The sequence below is a fragment of the Rhincodon typus genome, chromosome 49 (genome assembly GCF_021869965.1).
Source record: "Rhincodon typus isolate 14 chromosome 49, sRhiTyp1.1, whole genome shotgun sequence".
Classification (NCBI taxonomy): Eukaryota; Metazoa; Chordata; class Chondrichthyes; order Orectolobiformes; family Rhincodontidae; genus Rhincodon; species Rhincodon typus.
The window spans coordinates 4,123,870-4,134,029 of record NC_063380.1 but is presented as its reverse complement, the minus strand read 5'-3'; the positions used below and the strand labels follow the sequence as shown (position 1 = coordinate 4,134,029).

Genomic DNA, 10,160 nt, shown 5'->3' with positions numbered 1-10,160 from the left:
CCCTCACCTCCTTGAGCTGCTCCTTTCGGAGTTTGTACTGTCGTTTCTGTGCCTCCAATAAGCTGCTCAGCTCCTTCTTCTGTTGACTCAGGATGTGCTGCTGGAACTTTTTCTCCTCGATTCCAGCTGCCTTTCCCTGTGGGAGAACAGACTTGGGTTCAGGCTGTACCAGGAGCAGGGCCCATCCCAGGATCCCAGGCTCTCCCCACCATCCGCACCCCCCTCACTCCCCCCCCTCCACACTCTCTCCCCCCGCCTTTCCATCTCACATCTCCTTCTCTCCCCAGCATCCTCGCCAAGCCCCGTCCCCCTCCCCTCCATCCAGGCGGCCCTCACTTCTTTCTCCAGCAGGCTCTGTTGTCTCTTGCTGACTTTCTCACACTCTGCGCCAAAGTTATTGCGCTGTGTCTCCAGCTCTTTGTCGAGCCTCAGCTGGTGCTCGTCCATTTCTGCTTTCAGCTTGTTCTCCAGAGCCATCAGCTGTTTCTGGTGCTGCCGTCTCATCCTCTTGTAGCCACTCATCTGCTCCCTCAGTGCGGAGTCCTGCTCATGTTCCTGAATCTGCCGCGTCACCTGGTGTAGATAGAAACCACTGTCAGCTCAACCCGGGGACGGGGGCGGGAATGGGAGGGAGTGAGGGGAGGAGAGGGGGGAGGAGGGAGGGGAAGGTAGGTAGAGGGAGGGAGGTAGAAGGAGGGAGGAAGGTAGGTAGGTAGAGGCAGATAGGGAGGGAGGGGAAGGTAGATAGAGGGAGATAGGGAGGGAGGGGAAGGTAGATAGAAGGAGGGAGGGAGGGAGAGGGGGAGGGAGGACAGAGACACAGCTCACCAGCGAGGCCGTGCGGATGGTTGCGAAGTGCTCACGGTTTCGGTAATGAGCTCTCCTCCGCGCTGCTGCTGAAGATGAAGATGTGGAGGAGGAGGAGGGGGCCGGGGGCTGGGCTTCCATTTCCCCCGAGTACGGGTCATCGTAGAGATCGTCGTTACCCTGCAAACGGGAGAGATAGGAGTGAGAGGGAGGCGCACTGACTGGCTACACCCTGCTGAGGAAACCAAGCAAAAGGTGGAGAAAGGAGACTGTCAATGGGATTCCAGAGTCTGAGAACGAATAGAAACTGGCTCAGTGACTGGGAGGGCGTGACCCTGACCCTCACCCCACGTGGCCAAGTGAGCAAGACCCTGTTCCCCCCATCCACAAGCAACCCCCGTCCCAGTCACCGGGAGGGCATGACCCTGTGACCCAGGAGAAGGGAGAAGCAGCATAGAGGGAGAGGCTGCTGAACTCAGAGGTGCAGAGGGATCTGGGCGTCCCAGCCCATGAGTCACAAACAGTTTGTACACAGATGCAGCAGGTGCTCACAGGGACATCAATGGGATGTCAGGGGTTCCCAGTGAGGGGACTGGAGAATCCACCGACAGGAGTTTTACTGCCGCTGTCCTGTTGGGGGTGTTGGGGGTGGGGGCGGGGGCGGGGGCGAACCACATCTGGTGTCCTGATTGGAGGAGGGAGGGGAAATGTTTTGGAAGCAGCACAGAAGAGGATCACTCAACTGGTTCCAGGGATCGAGGGGTTTGTCTTATGGGGAGATGTTGCTAACCCAGTACTGACAGGTCACAGTGGATCGCTGGCAGGTCACAGCGGATTGCTGACAGGTCACAGTGGATCGCTCACAGGTCACAGTGGATCATCACAGCGGATCGCTGGCAGGTCACAGCGGATCGTCACAGTGGATTGTCACAGCGGATCGCTGACTGGTCACAGCAGATCGCTGACTGGTCCCTCGGGGATCCCCTGTGACCATGTGATCCGTTGCAGCAGGTACTGACCGGTCGCAGGTGGATCACCGAGCTGTTGGAGGTGACCGTGTGATCACCCTCTTGCATCATGGCGATCTCGCTGTTGTCGTCGGAGGCATCGGCCAGGCTGTTGACGCTGCTGCTCTGGCTACTGGCACTGATCGACATGCTTGGGACAGAGTGACTGCTCTCTACACTGTTTATCGTCCCAGTGCGACCCACACAGGCATCCAACTCCTACAGGCAGGGGGGAAACGGAGAGGGGGGGGGGCGAGGAGGGGGGGGGGGGGGGGAGGGGGGGGGGGGAGGGGGTGAGGGGGGAGCGGGGAGGAGTGAGAAGGGGAGAAGGGGAGAGGGACAAAAAGAGACACAGAGAGACCACCGTCAGCTCTGAAAACACATGCTTCCCACATCACAGTCCGATCACTCCAGGGAGGGAGGGGTAGCGCTGGGAGCGGTCACTCCGGGACGGATAGCACTGGGATTCTCTACCTCATCATCCTCCTGTGTGTCAGTGGCTGGGCCATTCCTCGTCTCCTGGAAGAGGATTTTCTTCATTTTACGGTACTGCAGGTTATCAAGTTCCCGAACGGCATCCTTCGTTCTCTGGATCAGATCCATGATCACGGTCTGAGGCCTTTCTCTCTTCACAAACACATGCTGTAAGCACAGAGACATCAATAGAGGCCAGCACAGCACACAGTCAACACACAGCGACAGGGATGGGGCTGGAGGGGGTTACAGAGATAGGGAGGGGGCGTAGGGGGCTGGAGGTAGTGACAGAGATAAGGAGGGGGTGTAGGGGCTGGAGGGGGCAACATAGATAGGGAGGGGGTGTAGAGGCTGAAAGAAACCTGGCTCCTCCTGATGAACTCAGTTAGACACATCGCGTTCTCCCCACGACTGACAGCACACTCACTGGTTTAAAAATTCCCAGGTTCCTCCCTTTTTAAATAGTACAGTTACAGTGGCCATCTTCCAATCTGTCCCACAGACTACAGCAACAACCACCACTGCAACCACTCTTTCTGCCGTCACTTCCTTCAGTACTCTGGGATGTAGATGATCAGGGCCTGTGGATTTACTGGCCTTCAGTCCCATCAATTTCTCCAACACCACTACCCTCCTCGAACAGATTCCCTTCAGTTTCTCACTAAATCCTACATTCCCCAACATTTCTCACTGAATGTGATTTGTCACCTTCCTTGTGCATGTAGTGTTTTGTTGGTCAGCCAATTTTCTACCCCATTGGAACTGCCCCTAATGCTTGTCTTGTCCTGTCTCTGGGGCAGCACGGTGGCTCAGTGGTTAGCACTGCTGCCTCACAGTGCCAGGGGCCCGGGTTCGATTCCACCCTTGGGCGACCGTCTGTGTGGAGTTTGCACATTCTCCCCGTGTCTGTGCGGGTTTCCTCCGGGTGCTCCGGTTTCCTCCTATAGTCCAAAGATGTGCAGGTTAGGGTGGGTCGGCCGTGGGAAATTGCCCACAGTGTTCAGGGATGTGCAGGTTAGGGTGGGTCGGCTGTGGGAAATTGTCCCGTAGTGCCCAGGGATGTGCGGGTTAGGGTGGGTTGGCCATGGGAAATGCAGGCTTACAGGGATAGGGTAGGGGGGGTTAGGATGGAATGGTAGTGGGAAATGCAGGCTTACAGGGATAGGGTAGGGGGGGTTAGGGTGGAATGGTAGTGGGAAATGCAGGCTTACAGGGATAGGGTAGGGGGGGTTAGGTCTGGGTGGAATGTTCTTCAGAGATTTGGAGTGGACACGTTAGGCTGAACGGCCTGCCACCAGACAGTAGGGATTCTATAATTTTCACGTACCTAGGGAACCGAAAGTTAGTTTTTGTAGCAATATTACTCTCAATGAATGCGTCCGACCTTCCCTGCTAATTTGTAAACTGCTCCAACTCCTCAGGTCCATGAGTTTTGCTGCGGCCATGGATGGAGGGAGGAAGGAAGGAACAGGGTAGATGGCAGGTGGAAGAAGTGGACAGTTTGGACCACGAGGCAGGGATTGAGAGTGTGACATGAAGAAGATGGAGAGAAGCAAGGTCTGTGCACAGCACTGACTCAAACCACCTTCAACAGAAGCTCCGAAGTGGGACGGTCCTGAGGAATCTTCTGTAAGCAGGAAGCCACGAAATTCCGGAAGTAATCCGACCTGGAAAAGGACAGAGGGGTAAGGGCAGGGAACAGAAACTGGGGGACACGCTCCGACCTGGGGGCCCAGCGCCAGGAAGGGGGGGGGCCACGCTCCGACCTGGGGGCCTAGTGCCTGCCCAGGGACACGGGTCTCTGCAGGAGCTGGGAGCGAGCAGCTGTAGAAGGGAAGACGGGGCAGTACTTACCAGTGGTTAGACTGAAGCACAGGGGACTCATTCTGTGCAATGTGATATAAGGCACTCATCGCATTCATATTGAACAGGGGCGGCTTCCTCTCCGCTGTACCAGAGAGAGACAGAGAGAGAGAGAGAGAGAGAGAGACAGAGGTTAGTCTGGGTGAGGGGAAATCAGACGTTCTCTCTCCACAGACACAATTACAGGTGTAACTGGTCATGAAGCACACACACTGACTGAGTCAGCCCCGCCCACCCACTCACCAAGTTCAATGCAGGTAATGCCAAGAGACCAGACATCCACCTTCCCATCGTACTGCCCCTCATCCATGGCCAGGATCACTTCAGGGGCCATCCTGGAAAACAGCAGAGGGAGACAGAGAATCAGAGAATGGCAGAGAGTGAGAGACAGACATACACACACGGTCAGAGAGAGAGAGTGAGAGACAGACATACACACACGGTCACAAGGGAAGACAGTGAGAGAGAGAGAGACACACACGGTCAGAGGGAGAGAGTGAGAGACAGACATACACACACGGTCACAAGGGAAGACAGTGAGAGAGACACACGGTCAGAGGGAGAGAGTGAGAGACAGAATTAGAAACAGAAAGAGAAACAAAGAGGCAGAGATAGGTGAGTGAGAGAGATTTAGTGAAGGGTGCACACATGCAGGGGAGAACACAAGGAGGGTTGGGGAGACATACGCAAGGGGGACACGGGGGGTGGAACCCATACGCGAGTGGGTCCATGTGGGACATACACGGGGAAGGTGGGATGAAGGGGAAACGCGAGGTCTTTCGGGAGCTCAGCAGCTGTGGGAGACACAGACAGACCGAGTGCTACAAACCAATATGGTGTCCCCACAAAGGAGTTGGCAGGAGCCACAATGGAGGCTGAACCAAAATCTGCCAGTTTCACTTGTCCTGGCTCAGTCAGGAGAACATTGCCTGCCTTCACATCTCTACAGATGGGGGCGGGGGGGTTATGTGGGAAGATGGGAAGGAAGAGGGATGTGGGAAGCAGGGGGAAGGAAGAGGGATGTTGGGGGGGGAGGGGGGGAAAGGGATGTGGAGGGGGTTAGAGGGGTGGGGGAGGGGGGAAGCAGAGCGGGAGGGGGAGAAGCGGAGCAGGAGGGGAGCAGCAGGAAAGGTGGGGAAGAGGGAGAGAAGAATAACATGTTATTGAAAGATTCAGGTCACAAACCCTGGAGCAGACCGACTCTCCCTGCCCCAGTGACCCTCAACCACAGCCTCACTCCACGAACATCTAACCCAAAACCTCCCCCCGCAACAACTCCGTCACCCTCCGCCCAACGCTCTCCTACTCTGTGACCTCTCACCTGTGGATCATGTTGTGCGAGTGGAGATAAGCCAATCCCTGCAAGGCACCGTGAGTAATGACTGCAATCTCCACCTCCTGCAGTGGCTTCCGGTGAACTGGAAAAGGAGCAGGAATCGTCAGGATCCCATCGGATTAGGGCTGGACAGGGATGGGGATGGGAGAGAACGGGTGAGAGACAGTGGCAGGCAGACAGACAGAGAGACGGGGGGGGGGGGGGGGGGGGGGGGAGGGGGAAGGGGACAGGAAGAGCGAGCATGTGGGGGGGGGGGTGGAAAACAGAGAGACAGACAGATAGACAGAGACAGAGAGAGGAACAAGCACAAAAGAAAGAGGAGTGAGAGAAAGTCAGACACACGCAGACACAGATATTGGATATTGTTGAGAGGTGTTGGGGGTCCAGGGAGAGAGTGGGGGTTGGGGTTAGGGCAGTCAGGGGAGGTAGCCGGGTTTCAGAGGGGGCAGTGGGGTGTCAGCCCATCAGCTGGAGGGGGGGGGGGGGGGAGAAGGGGTTGGTCAGGGAGGTCACTGTGGACACTTACCCTCCAGCAGATCCGAGGCTGATCCCAGACAATATTCCATCACCAGCTGAAACAGAGACAGGGTCACAGTGAGATACCGAGGATCAGAAAGTGGGACAGCATGCAGCCCAGTAAACCAATCCTTCTCCCCCCCACACCATCCTGCCCCAGAGTAGGAGGGGGTGTCCGAGGTTCCTGGTAAACGTACCCAGGCCGTGTGCTCGCGGAGGTAGCAGCCTTTATACTCGATGGTGTTCGGGTGTCGTAGATTCTGCAGGAATTTCACCTCCTTAATGATATCCTGCCATTTCTGTAAAACGGGGAGACAGACAGTGAGGAAAAGAATGAGGTACAGGATTTCAGACATCTCCCTCCAGCCCCATACTCCCTCCTCAAAACCATCCATCCCACTCCCACCATGAAGGTAAGGACAGACTAACGGACTGACTGACACACGCTCACACACACACAGTTTCTCTCTCAGCCCCTACCCAACAAACTCTCACTCACTCTCTCCCACCGCTCTACACCCTCTGTCCACTCCCACCCCAAGCCTGACACCTTATCTCCTTCCCTCCCCTCCCTCCCTCTCCACCACACCCCCCCTCCACCCCACTCCCCCCCCACCAACCTCGCCGGTGTCTGCTGCGTTACCTCGTTGGACTGTTTCCCGCTGTACGACATCTTTTTAATGGCAACCACCTCACTGCTTCGCATATCCCTCGCCTGGACAGAGAGAGAAAGAGACAGAGATAGTGAGGGATAGAGCCGAGGGCACAACGGGGCCGAGGGAATGGGGAGGGGTGTGAGTGGGCGCAACCAGAGCGAACAGGCGGGAGGGGGCATGACGGGGGAACAAGGGGGGGGGGGGAGGGGGTGCACAGTATGCAACAGAGTGTGAGCAAACAGGGTAGGGAAGGACAGAATGATATGGGGCTGGGGGGGTGGTGTGTGAGGAAGTCATGCGCGGGGGAGGGGGAACTCGATGGTGGGGGGGGAACCTCAATGCGGGGGGACCCAGTGAGCCTGAGGGTGAAGACTCGAAAAGTGGAAGGAGGAGAGGTTCTGCTCATGGTAATCCCCACCCCCCAAAACCCCCAAATACTTACAAAGTAGACCGCTCCGAAGCTCCCATGTCCGATCTCACGCAGATCGACGAACAGTTTCTCCGGGTCATCTTTGTAAAACAGTTCAGCCACCTCGGGGTCTTTGAGACTTCCAGCCCGAGCGCTGGTCAGCATCCTGGGAAGTGGGCTGTGTCACGGGACTGGGGTGGGGTGGGTGCTCGGTGCCCAGCCTCACCGACCCTGAGGGTGACGGAGGGCAGGTTGCTGCATTCACACCCCTGCCTCTCACGCACGCAGCGTCACATAGAGAGCTAGAGAAAGAGAGAGAGAGAGAGAGAGAAAGAGAAAGAGAAAGAGAGAGAGAGCAATTACATTACGGGCTCTCCCCAGTTTCATCCCGTCGTGGACCTGACTGGTCCCAATGGGCTTTTTAACAAACATTGATTCAGCGATCTCCACAAAAGCCAGCTTTTAAACCCACTCTTTACTAAATTCCAATTTTCCCATTTGCCACGTGATCCCATGGTTTTCGTCTGGGGCTGTAGCAATCCCTAATTGCCCAGAGGGCAGTTAAGAGTCAACCACATTGCTGTGGGTCTGGAGTCACATGTAGGCCACACCAGGTAAGGATGGCAGTTTCCTTCCCTAAAGGGCATTAGTGAACCAGATGGGTTTTTCCCGACAATCGACATTGGATTCATGGTCATCGTTAGATTCTCAATTCGATATTTTATTGAATTCAAATTCCACCATCTGCCGTGGCGGGATTCGAAACCAGGTCCCCAGAACACTATCTAGGTCTCTGGGTTAACAGTCCAGCGATAATACCACTAGGCCATTGCCTCCCCTAAGACCCCCTGTAATTCCTTCTGATTTAAATCTCTGTTATTCTGATCAATTCCCCATTGCTACCTCTGACAAATTCATCAATTGCTCCGACTATCACCCCGATCTATCCACCCTTCATTAATTTCCCCCATTATTCCTTCTATTAAAACAAGGTGGGGGGGGGGGGGAGAGCAGATTTAGGACTGAGTTGAGGAGGGACACCTTCACCCTAAGGGTTGTGAATCTGCAGAATTCCCTGCCCAGTGAGGCTCCCTCGTGGAGTGTTTCTAAGGCGAAGACGGATTTTTTGAACAGTGAAGGAATTAAGGTGAGCGGGTGGGTAAGTGAAGCTGAGGCTGAACGAAGATCAGCCACGATCTGACTGAATGGCACAGCAAGCTTGAGAAGCCAGACGGCCCACTCCAGCTCCTTTTTCTTATGTTGTTATATAATTCTCCAGTTACTCTCCCTCATTAAATCCCATTATTCCATTGATTCGGTCCCCCATTATTCCTCCGATTACTTGCTCACCATTCCAATTATTAATTCTGTTTTCTATCACTGATTAATTACCCCATCCTTCTCCTGATTAATTCCATTATTCTCTACATTAATTCCCATTATACTTCTGATTAAATCCCGTCAGTCTCCCTGACAAATTACCCCATTATTCTCCATTCAGCCCAGGTGTACTTCTGAATCATTTACCCATTAACCACCCAATTAATTTACACATTACTTTCCCTGACTAATTTTGCCATTCAGCTCCTGCTTTATTCCTCCTGATTAATTCCCTCGATTAAATCCCCCATCATCAGCCTCATTAATCCCAGTTTTACCCCCACTACTCCTCTAGTTATTCCTCACATTCACCCTCCTGTTATTCCCCTCATTAATCCAGCAGTTAATCCTTTCATTAATCCGCCAGTCATTCCCCTCAGTAACCCAGTTATTCACCGCATTAATCCATTAATTTATTTCAATCATTAAATCCCCAATTATATCCCTCACTAATCCCCAGGTCCTCCCCTCACTAATGACCCAATTATTCACTTTAACAACTAACCAGTTATTCCACTCAGTAATCCAGTTATTGCTTCCCAAATCCCTCAGTTATATTTCTCAATAATCCCAGTTACACTATTGACTAATCCCAAATTTATTCTCCACATTAAACCCACCCCCCATTATTCCCCTCATTAATCCCAGTTATTCCCCTCATTAATCACCCAAGTTATTTGCATCACTAAACCCCCAATTACAACCCACATTAATCCTGTTATTCCCCACATTAATCTTTATTTCCCTCATTAATCCCCCCTAATTATTCCCCACATTAATCTGTTACTCCCCACATTAACCCCACGGTTACTCCCCACATTAAACAGTTATTTCTCTCATTACCCCCCCCAACCAGTTATTCCCCACACTTAATCTGTTATTGCCCACATTAACCCCACAGTGGTTCCCCACATTAACCCCACAGTCATCCGTTATTCTCTACATTAATCTGTTATTCCTCACATTAATCCCACAGTCATTCCCCACAGTAACCCAGTGATTTCGCCACATTCACCCCCCAGTTATTCCCCACATTGATCTGTTATTGCTCACATTAACCCCCGCAGCGATTCCCCACATTAATCTGTTATTGCTGACATTAATCCCGCAGCGATTCCCCACATTAACCCCCGCAGCGATTCCCCACATTAATCTGTTATTGCTCACATTAATCCCGCAGTTATTCCCCACATTAGTCTGTTATTCTCCAGATTAACGCCCCCAGTTATTCCCCACATCATCCCCGCATTAACCCCCGCAGTCCATCCCCGCATTAACCCCCGCAGTCTATTCCCCGCATTATCCCCTGCATTTACCCCCGCAGTCATTCCCCGCATTATCCCCTGCATTTACCCCCGCAGTCATTCCCCGCATTAACCCCCGCAGTCATTCCCCACATTAACCCCCGCATTAACCCCCGCAGTCATTCCCCACATTAACCCCCGTAGCCATTCCCCACATTAACCCCCGTAGCCATTCCCCACATTAACCCCCGCAGCGATTCCCCACATTGATCTGTTATTGCTGACATTAATCCCGCAGCGATTCCCCACATTAACCCCAGCAGCGATTCCCCACATTGATCTGTTATTGCTCACATTAATCCCGCAGTTATTCCCCACATTAGTCTGTTATTCTCCAGATTAACGCCCCCAGTTATTCCCCACATCATCCCCGCATTAACCCCCGCAGTCCATCCCCGCATTAACCCC

General features: G+C 53.7%; 1 protein-coding gene across 3 annotated transcripts in view; it reads right to left on the bottom strand.

Moving 5' to 3' along the window:
* LOC109925823 (serine/threonine-protein kinase TAO2-like) overlaps positions 1-10,160 on the bottom strand; it is a 17,955-nt gene that overhangs the window by 7,121 nt on the left and 674 nt on the right. For 2 of the 3 annotated variants that reach the window (XM_048620966.1, XM_048620965.1), the window contains exons 2-15: positions 7,102-7,370; positions 6,647-6,718; positions 6,201-6,302; positions 6,014-6,059; positions 5,473-5,569; positions 4,981-5,094; positions 4,395-4,486; positions 4,143-4,236; positions 3,874-3,955; positions 2,289-2,456; positions 1,827-2,033; positions 829-987; positions 337-573; positions 8-136 (exon numbers count right to left, since the gene is read on the bottom strand). In XM_048620966.1, the coding sequence (XP_048476923.1) occupies positions 8-136; positions 337-573; positions 829-987; positions 1,827-2,033; positions 2,289-2,456; positions 3,874-3,955; positions 4,143-4,236; positions 4,395-4,486; positions 4,981-5,094; positions 5,473-5,569; positions 6,014-6,059; positions 6,201-6,302; positions 6,647-6,718; positions 7,102-7,233 (1,731 nt within the window). In that variant the 5' untranslated portion in view covers positions 7,234-7,370. The remainder of the gene's footprint in view (positions 1-7; positions 137-336; positions 574-828; positions 988-1,826; positions 2,034-2,288; positions 2,457-3,873; positions 3,956-4,142; positions 4,237-4,394; positions 4,487-4,980; positions 5,095-5,472; positions 5,570-6,013; positions 6,060-6,200; positions 6,303-6,646; positions 6,719-7,101; positions 7,371-10,160) is intronic. The other variant, XM_048620967.1, reaches the window with a different exon arrangement.